Raw genomic sequence first — 19456 nt, 5'->3', positions numbered from 1 at the left:
TGGAAGAAACGATGCGTGGTGGCAAGATGCGCGGAAGTGGGACGAAATCGTAACGTTGATAAGGTATTGGATGCGTAAATAAGGTTGAAAGTCAGATTTTCGCGAGAAGCGTGTCAGAGGTCGTGGCCCCTATCTAATCGAGGCTCTGCAAACGTTATGCACCGAACAACGTATACGAGAGCTGAGAACGGATGGTCAGTCACGATCCGATCGTTAATAACTTAACCTGGTGCGTGAAAACTCGATCTGAAAATGCTGAAATCGTATCTGTCCGTTCTATCGATCGTTTTACTGTTTTCCACGATCGTTCGATCGCAGGAACAACAGACCTGCAGGCAGATAAAAGGGTACAAGGTGTGCGACAAAAAGGGAACCCTGGTGGACGTCAGCCAACAAGAATTCGAGGAAACGTTAGAGATTCACGACTTGAACCTGCTGGCTATTCGAGAAAACACCTTCAAGAATCTAACGACCACGAAGCTGAGCTTCGGTCTGGGTAACAAAATCTCCGCGGTGAAAAAGAAGTCGTTCAAAGGATTGGAGAAACTGGAACGGCTGGACCTAGACAGCAACGTTATATCTCTGTCACCGAATCTGTTCTCAGAACTGAAGCAATTGCATTCGCTATCTCTGATCTTCAATAAGATCAGCGAGATACCCAAAGACACTTTCGCTGATCTGTCCAACTTGATGTGGCTGTACTTGGGACACAACGACATCGAATCGGTGAACAAGGACTCGTTCTCAGGATTATCTTCGTCGCTGACGTTCCTCTGGTTAAACGACAATAAAATCACCAGCATAGAGACTGGAGCGTTCAGTCAGATGCCAGAATTGACCCGTCTTCACTTGGAGAACAATAAACTAACCTCAATTCAGCCAGGAGTGCTGCGAGGATTGCACAAGTTGGACGGTCTCTTTCTCGAAGAGAATGAATTGACCAGCGTGTCCAAGAACGATTTCAAAGGGCTGATTGGTTTAAGGATTTTGAACCTGCATCACAATCAGATAGCAAGTATCGAGTCAGGAGCATTCTCAGATCTCAGTCAGTTGGAACAATTGGACCTGAGGAAGAACCAACTGACCCGAGTTGACTCCGGAGTGTTCAATGGACTGTCCAACTTGAAAAGGTTGGATCTCTCTGATAACAAGATCGCTGTAGTGCAATCTGGTGCGTTTGCAGGCCTTTCAGCGCTGAAAACCTTAATCCTGGCGAACAATAAATTAACTGACGTAGATAGAAAGGACTTTGGACTGACCAGTTTGACTATTCTGTATACGTAAGGCGAGGCTATTCTCTGCTATACGGAGTGTTGTACACAGTTTGCAGAATGTAGAGATCGGTGTAATAAAGGAGTGTGACGTTGTACATGTTAAATCAATGACCAACTTGTCTTTGTCCTGGCTCTATTTTTTCAATTATTATGTTATAGTAAAATGCCAATACGTATATTGCATTGATTTTTCCATAGAGATTTAGGCCTCAAAACTTCTCAGGCAGCTGAAAGAAAAATTCAAGTCTACACTGATTTAGCTTGCAATTAAATTATGTTTGTAAAACCTAACCTAATGAGGGTTCTGGAACTATTAGGTTGGAAACTAAGTGATTGCGGATTTTGTCATTAGGTGGTAATGACAAAATCCGCAATCACTTAGTTGCCAAGCAATAATAGGCAAAATTTTCTCACTGCCAGAAAAAAATTAAACTAAACTTAATTCAGGATATTGTTTGCAGAATTATTTTCAATTCTTACAATTATTTCAAATTCAATGGTGTATTTTTAAAACCTATCAAATCACGTATTCGTAGTATTCTGATCTAGTAGCAACATGATCTGAACAAAGTTAAAAGCGATTGCAGATTTTTTTTCAGTTATCTAATCCAGATTCATTTCAGTTCAAAGAAATCTTATTTTTATTTACTCGGTTTTTAAGGGGAATTCGTGTTATGTGGTGTCAGATGTACGCGATTCTCGTTAATCTCGCTGGCCGACATTAGATAAGTGGAAACTTCTGTCGGTCGTTGTTCTTTCTGGCGTTATCAGCGTGCAACAAGAGAGTGCGGCACGCGCGAGTCAAGTGTTGCGTTTTAAACGCGCACGCTGTTCAACGTGAAATGAGCGCGAGAAATAGCGTCGCCATTTTGTTAGCCGAAATGCACACCACACTTTTCAAACAACTTCCATTTCCTGCAAATTTCGAAATTTCTTCCGTATTCCAAAAATAATGAATTTTTTTTTAATTATTTTTGTTAATGCTTAGAATCATAGAAAAATACGAAATTACAAACTGGAAGGCGATTGCTGTTCGTTACACTAAAATCTAAAGATCCGAGCTTTGTGTTACGTTTGTGTTACGTGCATTGCAGATTAAGAAAAAATTGTACTCTTGTTAGGAAAAGCAAGAGATAATGAGATGGGTGGAAGCTTTCGAGAAAAATATTGGAATCAGAATAGCGAAGTAGCTGTGGAAGCGCTCCCTTGTAGGAATTCCAAATCGAAGCTGGGAAAGTAGGTGGAAATGGAAAAGGCTGTCGAAAAGAGTTAATGGCTGGACGAGAACGACTTTCTACCAAATTGATCCAACTTCGTATTCTCAGCCTTCATCCACTTTTCCTTGAATATTTTAGTACGTAAAACATTCGTGCAGGATTTGAAGACATAGGATTTACATCTTCTGATATTGGATTGGCAACTAAGTGATTGCGGATTTTGTCATTAGGTGGCGTTAGGTTGAGGTTAGGTTGGAGTTAAGTTGACAAAATCCACAATTACTTAGTTGCCAACCCAATAGAATGTACATGTTTAAAAAAATACAGTATCGGTATTTAAGGGAATAGAATAATTCTACAGAAAAATATTTGCAATCCTCCATAGAGAAAAAAGTGTAAGATAGGTTTATTTGGGAAGAGAAGTAGTTTGGAAAATGTTGAACTAAAAACAATGCTGCAAATAAAATTTTGTATAAAAGTATTAAAATGTAAGTGTGTATGGGAAACACTAAAATTGGCTAGAACTTGAATTGGAAAAGATATTTAAAGAAACAAAAGGAAAAATACGTGAGAATATTGAAATGTTGGGTTGGCAATACCACCTAGTGACAAAATCCGCAATCACTTAGCTGCAATAGAAAGAAACAATCGAGATACGTAACAGGGGAATTTTCAAATGATACCAACGTCAATCTGGATCTTCTCTGCTTTACGTGATGCGTAAAAAAATTTTGGCGAGTGCTTATCGTAAAAATCTGGAAGAAAGTTCGCTTCAGTAGCTACCTTCGTATCAAGGACAGGCAATTTGTCAAGATTGCGACCTTCGCACATAAACTCTGATCGATCTTGGCGCAATGGAATCAATCATTCAGCAGGCTAAACTCGTAGTACGTACGCGTCGAAGGTTGACATTTCACTGAACGTTTCTTGGAAGATAGACACATGATTCTTTAGAAATTGTTGAGATATGTATAATTTTCTGTGCTGGACTGGGTTAAATGCGTAGTAGAGATACTTGTATGTGAATATCAGTGTGTGGAAGTATGTGTGTGCGTAGCGTCTCGAAAACAAAGGAATGTAAACTGTTCAGTCGGTTAACTGGAAGAAAGTGCTGAGACGCGTGCAAGTGTGTATCGATGAATATATAAGGAATCGTCCATGAAATAAATATATCATTATTTTAATATTAATCCTCAGTATAAATTTAGTGTTCCTATAACATTATTTCGGCTTCAAAGATCCACAATTTTCAACTGAAATAATACACATACCGCAAATTTATAAAGCGTCAGAACAATGAACAATGAAGCATCGTTTGTAGATTCTAAAAGCAAAATTCCTTAAATTAAACAACAATGATTAACGAAATCATCTCAATATCCTAACTCTGCTTGCTAATTCAATATTCAATCCTTTGTTCAATCATTCTTAAGATTACCCAAATAATGCAAATAATCTCAACTATGCAGAAAGGTTACATTAGAAACTATCCACTAGTCAAAACGACTAATTTAAATTCATAAAGTCTTACAGAAATTTTGTAGAAATTGTTCAGATGTGGTTAGAGGCTTGCTTTCTCCATTGCTTCCATTCTGATCTTTTTCATACAAATTTCACTTCCAATTGTGTTACATTAATTTTGATATTAATTCTTCTCGTCGTTATTTGAAAAGTTTTCTCTAGAAATAAATACACATACGTACAATACGTACATACATACGTGTACTACATACATTTTCCACTCAACTGTTTGAATTATTATAAAATTTTGGTATGTTTTGTAAAGGTTCTTTAGGATCCTGTTAGAAACGATCGAAACGTAGCTAATTTTAGGTTAGGTAGATTTACTTATCGTCTTATCTTTCTCAGAAAGCTGCTCGATTACGATTGAGAAATCCATTCGTATCAGCACAAAAGTTCGTATGAGCCGCGTTTGTACTTGTCAACTGCTCGAACGACATGTCATCTTTAGCACGAGACGCGATATTCGTCACAAGGACTCGCGTTAGAATCGTAGCGGTTAGCAGCGGCCATTGAATCAATACAAATGGCGCCGGTAAAAGTGCGGTTTTTGAGCGGCCGTGTGACATTACACTCGTGTGTATCGTTTCAAGAAACAGATACTTGTGCGAGTCCCGTCTCTATCTGGCTATACGGTATACCTAGAACGACAGGAGGAGCGGCAGAGACACCTCGGGTTTGATTTACAACGGCCATTCAGTGGCGGCAAAAACGCACTCACGACGCATCTGAGAACAGCTATGGAACGTGACAGGAACACCGAGCGTGGTCGTGCGTTAGACCGTTTGAAAAGCGTGAAATTATTAGGTTGCTGCATACGAGATGCCATTTCTACGACGCTTGAATTTGGCGGGCCGATACTATGAATTCAGTTTTGTCTTATCTTCGATCATTATCGCTAGAATGTTGATAAACACTTAGATTTTGATAACTACGTTTTTTAATACGTCGTTTAATATCTGTTGAAACTATACAGGTTGTGAATGCCGTGTAAAATGTGATTTACATTTTGTGACATAAAAATGGCGATAGAGTCTTATATTTAACGACGCTATTTAAGAAACTCTCTTTCATATTATTCCTCTGCTTGTCGAGATGAATGTTGGATAAAAAGGGAGTTTCACACAGGAAATAAAAATCACCCTTTTTTCTTTTGTTCTAAGTCTCCTTCGTTCTGTAATTTGCAGCTGTTCTATTCTACTTGCCCCATGAAGAATATTATCGTGGATATGTAGTTCATCTTGGACCATTCATCCTTTTCCTGTTTCATTTTTTTCCTTACGCTTATCGTTTACGAGAAAAACGCTGAGAAGAAATAGCATGAATGCCCTACACATAGAATTCGAATGGCTTCTAACAAAAATTGCCAAGAAACCAAAATTTCCATCGATATCTCGAAAATGTACACAAAGACATAATTTTAACAATTTTTACGTACTCCATAAGCATCTCAGGTGCTGTAAAAAAATTTCCAATTATCGAGCTCCAGTACTATTTTCAGATAAGTACGTACTTTCTCCAGCGTGGGAAATTGGTGAAAAACTCGACGACCTTGTAACCGGTTCATCTCGCTTGTCCTAACTCTGATTTAATCAAGCTTACACCGCCATTACAATATTAAGTAGATTGGATCGCTTGCAATGATATCATAATAATAACGCACGGTCCTTTCACTTTGACACTCTCTCGTACGACAATTGCTTCATCCGCTCGTATTGACTAGCCGAGTTAAACAGTTGCCTCGACCAGACGCAATGGCGTTATTTTAATCTCTATATCTTTTTAAAAATCCTGTTCATTCCGTTTTTTCTTATTCCCGTAATTAGTTGCTGTCGTTGGTAGAAGATCGTATGTATCTTGTTTCTATCTTTGTCATATTCTTTAATTGATACGTATGAATTTGTTGATATTAGATCTTGGTCTTAAATCAAATGGCCGATTTTCGCTAACGAACGAAATGACTACAATTTAATCCCAAGAAGCGGATAAAAATAAAGTAAAAAATACTACAATATATTCTACACCAATAATCTTAAATCTTGGCATATCTTAGGACATTAATAAAAAAAAAACAAAAAAATAACAATAAGAAACTGTTAAAAATAACTGGAAAGTATACTATGATACTATACACACTCTCGTCGATATCCATACTCGAAACTTTAATTAATATAATGCACCAAAGTAAGAATTCCACTCAAGAATCAGTGCTGCCAGTCCAAGTAATATCTCGAACATTTTGTGCGTTCAATTTCTCACAAAACTATAATAAAGCGTAGTAGTAATCTCGCGAAGGAGGTGTCGCGATGCTCGAGAGCGTCTTCATTCGTCGTTTCAAATATATATGTCTCTTTCCCTTCGTATCATTTCCTGTGCCTGTCTCATGGCACGAATTGTATTATGAAACACGCGAAGACACACAGCTCTGGGCAGAAATCCGAACAATTCCCTTTTCTTCTTTGCGGTCGATGGTACCGAGCGCTTTTCGATCGAGCACACGCTGCGACACCGTTGCCACATTTCGTCCGAAGATGCCCGAGTAATCTGCACAGATTCAATCTCGACGATAATACGTCCAAAACCTCGACTCGAAACGTAGCCCCTTCGCGGCACAGTTTACTGTTTCCAGTCCCACACATCGGACCTATAGCGTCGATATATACAGCAAATCGTGCAATTGAGAAAGACAATGTGTCATCCAAATAAGTTGTATTTTGAATTTAATTTTTTAAAGGCTACGTTTGTGTTAATACGATAATTTATTTGCAATCTTTGTTTCAATTAATATACATGATATTATGAAATTCCGTTTTTAACGTTCCATTATATTGTGAAAGAGAATTGGCTACGAATTTACTTCTTAGTTCTTAGCACCTTGTCCTCCATTGTTTTCTCTTACATCTAATCTTCCTTAGAGATAGGCAATGCTTCCTCGAGAGTCAACGCAGTTATATTTAGTCAGACATTTTTAGTGATGTGACTGTGTTGCCATACTACCTACAAGTAAATTACTGTATTCTACTTACAATTTTCTATTATATGAAAAAGAAACAAAATTGGACAAGACTGATAATCTAAAGCGAACCAAATTAATTCTTAACTAAATTACGAGACTTTCTCAAGCACGTTCGTCGAGTATTCGTCAAACACCTCGGCGTGCCAATCGAAACTCGACGTCTCGTCGAATTAACATTTCTCGGAAGCTTTGAATACAATTTCACGAGAAAATGTTGCAATATTCTAACGAAGAATACATCTCAGCTTGACGTATAGTTCCATCTAAAGAGTTAAAGACGTCGTCCCGTTTTATCGAATCCCTTCAGAGAAATGTACAAAGAGAATCTTCCCATGCAACTTTTTCCCTTCGTCGTCTTTCATACGTTCATATGCATATGTACGAAGATATTAAGATGCCAGTTGTTAAAGAAGCATCGCGTATTATATGCATTTTATAGTAGATTCAGATTCACCGATATTTGGCCATTACAATTTCTTCAAGCAAATGACTTTGTGCTTTGAATTTAGCATTTGGAACATATTGGCGCGATACACGTCCATATTTAACGCTAATATATATGTGTATTTGTGTGCATACACGCAGTTAAGCATTTCTTACGTAACTATGCACGATTGGCAAGTTCGTCTCATTTTTACTCAGTTGTAAGGCTTGAAGTGTTGTTCCATCGAGCAGAATATCAGGTTTCCTGCTTCCCCTTTTTCTTTTCCCCTCTTCTTGTAAGAGTTTTCTATGAAAGCACCGATATCACGGGCACTTGTCGTTATCTCCTTTATAATTAAAGTTCTTCCGTAATTCTCCAGAAAAATTCACGACGCTGAAGATATTGAGCCGTGCAACCTCTGTGCCAAGCCGAAACTTTCGTTTGGTCGTTAATCCCTTGAAACATGTAAAATTCAGGTTGAAGCGACCTCGAGGAAAAAAAGCGTCAGGATTTAGAGGGGATCGCGCGAGAGTGGTAATACGATATACGTTAAACGGAAGTATTATGTTCTATACGATCGCAATATGTTCGTGATATAAACGTGACGGATAAAGTAAGCTATTGAATTTGAGAAATTTCTTTTTCGAAATATTATTCGCTTACGAAATATTCTCCTAATTTGTAAATATTTTCTACGCGCCGGGGAAAGGCTTTCGAAAATGTATTCCTTAAATACATTACATTCGCGAATAATAGTTATGTATTATATTTACGGGAGAAAAATAAAAATCTATTGTGAAAGATATACTGCACCCGTAAAATGTAAAGTAACAATTCAATTATATACAATAAAAATTTTTTTTTAATTTTTTTTTTTTTAATTTTTTCATCGAAACGACGATCTACAGTGAGATCGGTTATAACGTACCGCACGCGTGCCGAGCGAAAATTCAAAGTCGATTTTCTCGAAAACAAAGCCTCGAACGAAAAATTTTTATTGTATATTTTCGACTTCCTTTTTTGCGTAGAATCACCCCCTTTCCGCTTGTACCACCAATTACCAACCACCCTGTATATATTGAAGTAATAATTTCAAGCTGATTCTTCTAGTATTGTTATTGTATCTTCCGCTTTTTGCTTCGATTCGTAAACGAAGATTAAAGATTAAACTCACTAGGATACTACACTGTCCACTGAATATCCTTGCAACATTCATCAGCATTGTTATACCTGCAATGTCCTAATATATCACACTTGCAAACCTTGAAAATTTAGTTTAATCTCTCTACCTCTATAACCCAAAATTTTGTATATTCAATAGAAAGAAAGATAGTAATTGTTATAAATAAACCATTTGACATCGATGTTGAACTATATCAATGAAATAAAGTAGTTTCGAGTATAAACAGTTGAAATAAAATATGAACGCATGGATATCGAATCTTCAAGTTATTGTATTCCATAATATTATAAAGTATTAATGCATCCTAAGACTCATAACTAACAAAAAATTTGAATCTAATTTTTAAACTACATCGCAAAAGATTAGTTCGTTCTAAAAATTATAAATAGAAGGGGAGCTTCCATATATCATTGCCAATAAAAAATTTGAAACATCGATGGAATTACACATGGTACATGTAATCGGTAGCCGGACAAGCCACAACAAACAACACAGTCACTCCATTTGACCTCCCTGTGCAACAATCGCACCCAATTAATCGTCGAACAGAACGCGCCCAAGTAGACCAATTAACGCGTTCAAATAATCGACCGACATAGCGCAAAATTATTCGTTGTCCCGATGTTATGAACGAATCGCTTGTGTAAATATGGCCGCACGCGCGAGACAGGACGGGACTGGACTGTCTATTGCGGCAGTCGCGTGGGTACTACGTAGCAGCACCTGTCGACGACAGAATTTGCCAGGCAAACAAACAGTTGCACAGAAGGGGTCGTCGTTGGTTTTCCATGCTAATGCACGGAGAGACAAACGAGCGACGATGTCGAGGCCGAGTAAAATAAAACACAGTCAACTTTTCTGCTGCTTTTTCATCAGCGATCAATCATTATGATCGACATCGTCGTACTAAGCCAGACACCGAACGACATTCTTTTTGGCGTTGTAATTTACGAACCAAGCGGATAGGGATAAGATTGACATCATCAAGATGAAGAATCGTCTATGGTCAACTAACAGCATGGAGCATACATCTCTGTTTGTAGCATCCTTGCTGATCTCGTTTAAAATTTGATACATGATCAGGTTATACAGATAAATTAATTAGTTGGAATAATATAATTTATGAAAGATGACTATTTAGAATACACAGAAACGTTTGTAATGTTACAGAAACATGATATTAAATTATTAAAGTTGTATTATTGATCTCCAACAGCTGTTTTGAGTTTTGTTTTTGTAAGGTGATTGAGAAAATTTTAGACAAATTGTATAGAAAATTAAGAAATGTCGGCTAAATATCTGAATCTGGTTGAAAATTTATGCGAACGTGAAGAATTCATATATTCAACGTTACTGCAAAATTCTCATCGCATGTATATCATTTTAATACGAACAATCGTGCCTCAACTTACGCGCCATCTTAATTTACGCGCCATCCTAATTTACGCGCCATCTTAATTTATGCGCCATCCTAATTTACGCGCCATCTTAATTTACGCGCCATCTTAATTTACGCGGCTAGAAAATATATTTTCCTAACGGATTCCTCGTGATCGTGAACAATATAAAAATATGATGTGACAGGGAGAAATGTCAGTCACGATTCAATCGTCAATCGCTTCGTCTGTCGCACAAAAACTCGGTCTTACGATGTTTCAATTCCTTCTATCCGTTTTATCGATCGTGTTACTGTTTTCGCCGATCGTTCGATCGGTGGACGATCGACGTGCAGACAAACAGATACGCTCAAAGTATGTGATAAAAAGGGGAACTCTGATAGACGTTATCCAAAAAGAATTTGTCCCAGAATAAGAGTTTTGTGGTTTCAACCTGCTGGCTATTCGAGAAAACACTTTCAAAAATATATCGGCCATGGGGCTGATCGTTGGTCTGGGTAACAAGATCTCCGTGGGAAAGAAGTTTGTGAAGTAAAATAATCGTTTAATGGACTGGAAAGATTGGAACGGCTAGACCTAGACAGTAACGTTATACCTCTGTCACCGAATCTGTTCTGAGAGCTGAAGCAATTGCATTTCGCCATGTCTGACCTCCAATAAGATCAACGAGATATCCCAAGACTCGTCCGCTGTCGTGTCACATTTGTTGTGGTTTGGTTTGGCATTCGACGATATCGAATCGATCAACAGGATCGTTTCCAGGATTACCCGCTTCTACGTTTCTTCCCAAATCTTCTTCATTTTCTAATTTGCGACCATTCTTACCTACCAACGGTACATCCATAAAAACCTGCGTGTATCTACCTATATGTGTATTCATTCCGTTGCAGAGATTGCACCGCAATTTTTCAGGTTTTATTGTCCTGTCATATCGCTGTACTCCTGGGAAAACATTATAGTATTTCAGGACGAATATCGGCAAGCTATCGTATCGATGGTTCTGTTCTAGCGAAGGATTTTAATAGCTTCACGTAAAGAAGAGAGTTCGTATTAGCTTCTGGCAAATAAAATTCAGATTCGTCGTTATTGACGGAGAAATTATTACTTACTAGTTTAGCGTTATGTAGTGAAGCTACAGAATCCAAGTACAAGATATGAGATTATTCAAAAAGTTCGTAACGAACTTTGAGCACAATTTGAAGCAAATGTATTTTTATCGCATACACATTTTATCGACCGAAATATACGTAGTATTTCTTTTAAATATGGATAAAATTTGTGCAAAGGGAAGTCCTTTTGCAATCTTTTCAAAATCTACCACGGAACATGTCAATTGTGAAAAACACTACGAATTTTCTTATCAACCCATTACATATACATACGAAGTACCTAAAGAAAGGTAGTATATATATTGTAAATATTTATTGGATGGAACGAATGTCTGTTTTTAGTTGTATTAAATATAGTCGTCATTCTGTTAACTATGACATGTATATAGTGAACAGAGAATTAGGATTTTGTGCATAGAAAGACAGGTGATGAGAGTTCTTGAGCTGTTTATATGAGAAAATGTGAAATTTTACAGTTACAAATCTTGAAAAGGAATATTACAAATATTAAGGAAATATTTCTGTTTCCTTTTGTCGCTATGTTTTTTATTTTTGCTTTTCGCTATTATTTTTTTAAAAACTGCACAGAAACGAAGCAAACCTATCAATTCTGCGAGGAATAATTGATCCGAGAAATTCTCTAACAAACAAAGGATGCGGCGTGGAATGTCAGTCAACTGATTTTATCGGTCTATTCTCTGGAAATCGCCGATCCAGAATCCTGTGAACCGGCTAAAAAGTATCTTCCACGGTATCGACGGGATTCACCGATGGAGCAGGGATTCGATTTAATTGGCTTGGCCAGCCAGATGACCTGTAATAAATCGTAGAAAGTAACAGTCGAACGAACAACGATAGCCAGAACTTCGGAGCGATGCACAGTCCACTCTGTAGCGATAAAAAAATTTTTTCCCGAATTAAAACGCGTGTTCTATCCTATAAAATATAAGGTTCGTGGTCCTGACCGTGTTCAATCATTATACATATACTATTTGTCGTATGGTTGGTGAAGCGTGTCCTGCAATCTGCAATGAGTCATTTCTAATGGCTCTAATAGAGACGTTTTATTTTCTAGTCGTTTTTCTTTTTACTTTGTTTTATTATCCATAGTACATAGAAGTTGCTGGACGAGATTTGAAACGAGTTTCAGGTTATTCAAGACCCGAATGTCGCACTAACTGAATAACGCTGAATATGGAACTGAATGTATAATATCAACGGAATGCTAAGAATTTGCGAAATTGATTTGCCTTTTCACGGTTGACACGTGTTTTTAACACAGCGTTTTCTCAACTTTGGTTTAATGTGAAGTAACATTGGGTGTATTGCGTTAAATAATCACTCGGTGTTTAGGTCAACAATATATTTATTAACAAGTGTCTTCTTTTGTACGCGTTGCGTATCGTTCTCGGTTTCGCTAGTCAATCTCGCTGTGCGGTTACAACTCGACTTTATTGCTTCCCGGTTCAAACTTAACTGTCGATCGGATTCGTTTCTTTTCTTTTTGTCGCCCCTCAATATCCCCACTATCCACGCGTTTGTTTGGCGTCCGCGACCGTTGCCACGCACGCCTTCTTCTCGAACAATTGGTGGAAGGACTGTTGGGATATTGATGGCACTTCGCTTCGGCGATATACATTGTTGCCAAGTGCCGCTACAGATCTTTGGAAACTAAACGTTAGCATCACCTTTCATCGCCTTTTATGCTCATATTTGTCACGAGATTCGCGCGTTTGTCTATAATGCCACAAGACTTGGAGACTCTCAAGGCCACAAAATGTTCAACTTTTCGCTCTTGACAAATTCGAGAAAATTTTAGAGAATTTGTATTCTTTGGATTTCAAGCATAATCATTTAGCATTTTTATCTCTTTTTCTATATACCTAAAGCAATACGCAAGGGTTGACTACGGTAAGGGCATAATAAAATTCATTAATCTACTTTACAGTGTTCAATCCTGGCAAGTTTAAGAAGATCTTCCTAATTTACTTCTACTTTCTTCGTCGTAATCTTATTATTTCATCCTATAAAGTCTTTCCGTATTCGTCCATTTTCATTCTCCAATGATACTGTTGTAAAAACTATCAAGAAAGTTACGATCTTTTTGAAGCAATTTTTTAAAAAATCTGTACCAACGTATCCCAGTTTGAACGTTATTAATAGACAGTTTCACTTTCGGTTTTTAACACACGTTCGACAAGGATAGCAACAAAGAAGTAAAACGGTGTAATAATCGATCAGCCAGTGGTTTGCTCGTTGAACCGAGGAATTCGCTTATTGTCGGTAATCCGTGTGAAAAATCTCTCTTTCCCCTCCAAAAGTGGTAACAATTTTCACGAATCTCGATCGTACATTCACTAACACAGGACAAAAGAACGATTAATTCGTTCGGCAACTATTTTTCCACGACTTTCCCCCCTCTACTCGTCGACCATTATACAACAAGAAATAAATCGTCTTAGAGCCTTTTAGCTTACTGAACTGATAATATTCGATTTAAGCGACGATAAATTCAACAATTTTCCACACCTTCCATACTATAGCGTGTGAAACAAAGCTAAGGAAAAAGGTGAAATTGCAAGGGATCCGATTCGACGTGCCAAGCGCTTAAAGTTTTTTTTTTTTGTTATTTAATTTGTACTTTACAATTTGTTTAACTGGACATTTGGTAAATTTTTCTAGCTTTATTGCTAAATAATAAAAGGTGGATGGCTACCCCCAACGGGATATCATCTTCGATTTTGACCATTTTATTTCCTTAGCGAGGTCAGTGGGCTGTTCCCTTTTTAGTCTTTTTTCTATCAGAGTTCTGCTCGCTTCGGCAGCCAGCTGGTTTGGCTGTGTTGCCGTTCTTTCCTTGTATATTTTTGCGTACCTGCCGATTTCTTCTTTCACCGTTGGTATTTTCAAGTCTTTACGTATATCCTCGTTTCTGACATACCAGAGGGCGTTCGCTATTGTTCTCAGTATCTTCGATTGTAGCGACTCTAGTTTATTTATGTGGCTCATGGCTGCTGCCCCCCGTAGTGGTATTCCGTACGTCCAAATTGGTTTTACTATCGTTTTGTAGATTTTTAGTTTATTTTCTATGCTGAGTTTAGAACTTCGACTAGTTAACCAGTACATTTGTCTTCTTTTTATCCGTATTTTGTCTATAATTGATTTAGTATGCTTCCATGTAAGTTGTGTGTCTAAGTGAAGTTCCAGGTATTTAACTTGCCTTGTTTGTGTTATACGCGTGCCATTTAATTGGATATTTGGTGATTCCCGTTTTCTTAGTGTAAATATAATATCGTTGCATTTACTGGGGTTTGCTTTTATTTGTTTATCTGGTAGCCATTTTTCTATTTTCTGATGTGCTCTTGCAGTAATGTGGTAGATGTTTCTGCATTAGTGCGCCTGACTAGTACAGCCGTGTCTGTGCTTTGCCTGGCTTAGTGCTTTGCATTGAAGTCTCCCGCTGCGATGTCACCTAAGGATTGAAAATATTTGTGGCGGCACTCGACGGCGAAACATTCCGACGGCATTCGACGATGAAACTTTCCGACGGCTTCGCGACACAAAACACATCATCGAAGCGCAAGGCCGATATGCCTAACGAGCCATCGATATCCCTACGGTCCTTTCGCCGAATATTTGGAAGAAAGCGTACTTGGCAACGGTCGCGTACGTCTAACGAACGCGCGCGTAGTGGGGATATCGAAGGGCAACAAAAGAAACGAATCTGTAAACAGAGGCATTCGAGTTTGAACAGCGAAGTGCGAAGGATCAAATTTCAACATCGAAGCAAGTCTAGTGGAGAAGCGAGAAAATCAGTGGTAATGGAGAATTATACGAAACCACTTGAAGGCGAGGATTGTTAATTGTTGATTGTTAAACAAATTATATTGTTGAACACCGTCGAGTATTTCTTGGGCATCTTACACCAAACACCAGCTCATTGTTTTCATTTTTGTAATGTCATTTTATGTCGCGGTGGTGCATGTACTGCTGACATCTGGAAATAATTGCTGTTACTTAAGTGCTTAAAGTGTCACGGAAAATGAGACGATGGCGTTCTTGCATCGTTAGAGTCTATCCTAACTGATTTCAGACGCTTTGTTCGATTTTTATCCATTTTAGATCGCCGTCGCTCCTATTCCGTTATCCACGCAAAAAATGTTTGAATAGTTTTACAAGAATCTGCCAGAAGATTCGTTCCTTTACGGCGATCGAAAGCACTTTAGCATGATTTCAATGGGGAAATCCGCCACTTTCAACATTTCTCATCCCGAGGTTTGAACATAAGCGAAAAGTATAATTAAACATTTCCTATAAATTAATTCGTACTTTATTATTTATTATTATTCGTACGATTTATATGCATCACGTGAACTTTGTTACGATCAAACCACGTTGATACTACTATGATCTTTGCAAAAAAAATTGATATCATAATAATTGCAAGATAATTTCTATATTGTGTTATAGGGCTTTTGGTGTTATAGGACGAATTAGTGTACCAAATTAATAACAAACTGTAACATAAACATTTGACGTAACACTATTTCATAAAATATCATTAGGAAAAGAAATCTAGCAATACCTGAAGTTCATCGAAAATATTTCCACGTAACCTCTCTTTCAAAGTTCACAAGATTTTTAAATTATTTGAAGAATTTAACTGTATATGCAGACTGCTCATGCTACTAATTTCCAGCGTTATTCCTGCAAACATAGTGATGAAGCTAAAAAGGTGTATTGTTCAAAGTGAACTACGTATTGACGATGATATTTTTTTCCCAAGTGCAAAAAGCACATCTATTTTCTTTTTTTAAGTGAAACCTTCCCCTTTTTTTCACACATCAAATCTTCTCGTCATCCTACGAACAAAATATTCAGCTAAAGTGCTCGAAAAACGATTAATTCACAATATATTTAAACCCTAACTTCTTAAATCCTTTAGCAACTACTATTTGCTTCAAAACTTATGCAAAGGTAAATGTATACCATAGAATTTTAAAATGGATAAAAAATTGATATATTCGATATTTCAACAAAAATTTCATTATAAAAATTCCACCTCGTTTATGTCCATTATATCACCGCTTGAACATCATTTTAACACGTAAGTGGCACCTAGCGAATTCCCCATCAACCTAAACGGTATAGAGGTCGTTGCTTCCATCTAACAGAGCTGCTAAACCAACAAATATTCAGAGTGACACGTCAGTCACGGTCCGATCGTCAATCGCTTAGCCTGGGGCGCGAAAACTCGATCTCAAGATGTTTAATTTTATCCATTTTATTCTTCTTAATATCTTTCCTGGCCGTCTGACTTTCTTCGATGCTCGTCTTACTGATTTCGCCTATCGGTCGATCGGTGCAAGAACAGACGTACAGACAGATAGGAAAGTACGAGGTGCGTGACAAAATGGAAAACATGGCGGACGTCATCGTACAAGAATCTGACTTAGGATCAAAGATCCTCCACTTGAACGTGTGGGTCATCGGGGGAAACGGTTTCAAAAATTTAACACCTGCGAGACTGAACTTTCGTCAAGGTAAGAAAACCTGAGAAATGAAGAAGGAATCGTTTAAAGGATTGGAAAATGTATTCTAGCTAAACCTAACGTACAATGTCATACCAGTGTTGCCAAATCTGTTCTCAGAACCGAAGCAATTGAGTTTCCTGTATCTGATGTACAATAAGATTAACGAGATATCCCCAGACCTCATTCGCGGACGTGCCGCATTTGTTGGGGCTGAATTTCGGATTGAACGACATCGAACCGATCGACAGGAGCTCGGTTACAGCAATATATTCGCCTCCGGTTAAACGATAATAAGGTTATTAGCGTAGAGCCTGCAGTTTGTAGATATATTGTAGGATGGAACCTTCTGGAATTGGGAAGCGATAAATTAACCATCATCCAGCCAGGAATCCTACAAGGATTGGGGTTAGGTTGGGCTGTCTCATATTGGAAGGAAATCAGTTAAGCAGAGTGTCTTACATCGATTACAAACAACTAATTGGTTTATATGATTTGAACTTAGACTACAATCAAATGGCAAATATCGAGGTAGCATCGTTTCCAGACATGAATTACTTGAAGCAGCTGCACCTGAGCACGAATCAACTAATTGCAATTATCTTTGCAATGTTTCATGGACTAACGGATTTAAACGTGTTGGATCTCGCTAATAATAAAATCGTTACAATGCAACCTGGTGTGTTTGAAGACCTTCCAGTGCTGGCATTCGTAAACCTTACGAACAATAAATTAACTGGCATAAAAGTAAATGAGTTTCCATTTTACCATTATATTTATAAATATACAGCTAAAATAATTCTTGGCTTAATGTGTTATGCGAAGATTGCAGAATGTACAAATTGGTGGAATAAAAAAATGTGACGCATAAACATGTCGAGCGCAAAAGTCAATGAGTTTGGCCAAAGTGTGACAAGTCTACATCGAGTACCTAAGATAGCGGAGTTAGAGGTTCTTTTTACGCTTCTTACTAGTGAGCCAGAGCGGAGCTTTCAGGCTCGCAAGTCTTAGGCTTCCGCAAAAGCATCGCAGAGGCACATGGTGCTATCGCAGATGATGAATCGTTAGATCTACATGCTAAGCTAGTTGAATTTTCACACAGCTTAATTCGCTTCAGCTAGACAAATCTGACCCTCGTACCTTTTTACAACAATCTCTGTTTTTAGGATCTGACAATCTCATTTCATACCTTCGTTTTAACCTTCTTTGATCAAGAAAAGTTACAAGTCATACTAGAATATCAACATCTCTCGATATCTAGTAACATCTCATTCTGATATTTTTAAATTGGAAAACGTTCGCTCATGTCGTTGAAGATACTACAGTTTATCTAACTCTCTTCAGCAGCTTGATGATATTAGCAAAACAATCATATTCTACTCCTTCCAATGTGCAATGTGCAGAATTATAGCTGTCGAGATATTTCTTTTTATGCATGTAAAATTGTTCTACCTAGAAGCAACGACGGTATCATGTTGTTACAAAATTCTAATCAACAAATTTGTGGAATTGGGGAAGGTAATGTATACAGTTACTCTAATAGTTCTTGTTTCGATTAAATATTTTCGTTTTTTAATATGTCGTTTAATATCTGTTGAAGCTATACAGGCTGTGAATGCCGTGTAAAATGTGATTTACATTTTGTGACATAAAAATGGCGATAGAGTCTTATATTTAACGACGCTACTTAAGAAACTCTCTTTCATATTATTCCTCTGCTTGCCGAGATGAATGTTGGATAAAAAGGGAGTTTCACACAGGAAATAAAAATCACCCTCTTTCCTTTTGTTCCAAGTCTCCTTCGTTCTGTAATTTGCAGCTGTTCTATTCTACTTGCCCCATGCAAGAATATTATCGTGGATATGTAGTTCATCTTGGACCATTCATCGTCTTCCTGTTTCATTTTTTTCCTTACGCTTATCGTTTACGAGAAAAACGCTGAGAAGAAATAGCATAAATGCCCTACACATAGAATTCGAATGGCTTCTAACAAAAATTGCCAAGAAACCAAAATTTCCATCGATATCTCGAAAATGTACACAAAGACGTAATTTTAACAATTTTTACGTACTCCATAAGCATCTCAGGTGCTGTAAAAAAATTTCCAATTATCGAGCTCCAGTACTATTTTCAGATAAGTACGTACTTTCTTCAGCGTGGGAAATTAGTGAAAAGCTCGACGACCTTGTAACCGGTTCATCTCGCTTGTCCTAACTCTGATTTAATCAAGCTTACACCGCCATTACAATATTAAGTAGATTGGATCGCTTGCAATGATATCATAATAATAACGCACGGTCCTTTCACTTTGACACTCTCTCGTACGACAATTGCTTCATCCGCTCGTATTGACTAGCCGAGTTAAACAGTTGCCTCGACCAGACGCAATGGCGTTATTTTAATCTCTATATCTTTTTAAAAATCCTGTTCATTCCGTTTTTTCTTATTCCCGTAATTAGTTGCTGTCGTTGGTAGAAGATCGTATGTATCTTGTTTCTATCTTTGTCATATTCTTTAATTGATACGTATGAATTTGTTGATATTAGATCTTGGTCTTAAATCAAATGGCCGATTTTCGCTAACGAACGAAATGATTACAATTTAATCCCAAGAAGCGGATAAAAATAAAGTAAAAAATACTACAATATATTCTACACCAATAATCTTAAATCTTGGCATATCTTAGGACATTAATAAAAAAAAAACAAAAAAATAACAATAAGAAACTGTTAAAAATAACTGGAAAGTATACTATGATACTATACACACTCTCGTCGATATCGA

At 37.5% G+C, this 19456-nt stretch overlaps 3 protein-coding genes across 10 annotated transcripts in view; all 3 read left to right on the top strand.

Moving 5' to 3' along the window:
• The window catches only part of LOC117211202 (tyrosine-protein kinase Btk29A), a 344145-nt gene that overhangs the window by 258393 nt on the left and 66296 nt on the right, over positions 1 to 19456 (top strand). The window lies entirely within an intron of this gene.
• On the top strand, positions 136 to 1379 carry LOC117211204 (insulin-like growth factor-binding protein complex acid labile subunit). The gene has a single exon (XM_033454879.1). The coding sequence runs from the start codon at positions 253 to 255 to the stop codon at positions 1282 to 1284; it is 1032 nt and encodes a 343-aa protein (XP_033310770.1). The 5' UTR covers positions 136 to 252; the 3' UTR covers positions 1285 to 1379.
• Positions 16173 to 17430, top strand: LOC117211208. 3 transcript variants are annotated; one of them, XR_004488225.1, is made up of 3 exons: positions 16183 to 16684; positions 16793 to 16970; positions 17058 to 17430. XR_004488225.1 is itself a non-coding variant. In XM_033454884.1 (2 exons), exons 1-2 carry the CDS (start codon positions 16468 to 16470, stop codon positions 16957 to 16959), a joined length of 405 nt encoding a protein of 134 aa, XP_033310775.1. In that variant the 5' UTR covers positions 16173 to 16467; the 3' UTR covers positions 16960 to 17051. The 3 variants fall into 3 exon arrangements, 2 of the variants coding, with proteins under 2 accessions (XP_033310775.1, XP_033310776.1); XM_033454884.1 differs by lacking the exon at positions 17058 to 17430 and having other exon boundaries at positions 16173 to 16684; positions 16772 to 17051; XM_033454885.1 differs by lacking the exon at positions 17058 to 17430 and having other exon boundaries at positions 16177 to 16684; positions 16793 to 17050.

Source organism: Bombus bifarius, unplaced genomic scaffold (assembly GCF_011952205.1).
Source record: "Bombus bifarius isolate JDL3187 unplaced genomic scaffold, Bbif_JDL3187 scf7180000008218, whole genome shotgun sequence".
Classification (NCBI taxonomy): Eukaryota; Metazoa; Arthropoda; class Insecta; order Hymenoptera; family Apidae; genus Bombus; species Bombus bifarius.
Note: the sequence above shows the minus strand (reverse complement) of the source record. Positions and strands in the feature narration are given on the sequence as shown.

Excerpts from the sequence above, each read along its gene's own strand:
- LOC117211204 (XM_033454879.1), top strand. The coding sequence starts at position 253 with ATGCTGAAATCGTATCTGTCCGTTCTATCGATCGTTTTACTGTTTTCC.
- LOC117211208 (XM_033454884.1), top strand. The coding sequence starts at position 16,468 with ATGCTCGTCTTACTGATTTCGCCTATCGGTCGATCGGTGCAAGAACAG. Across the intron at positions 16,685-16,771 it reads GAGACTGAACTTTCGTCAAG|TGTTGCCAAATCTGTTCTCA; the intron begins GTAAGAAAACCT and ends ATGTCATACCAG.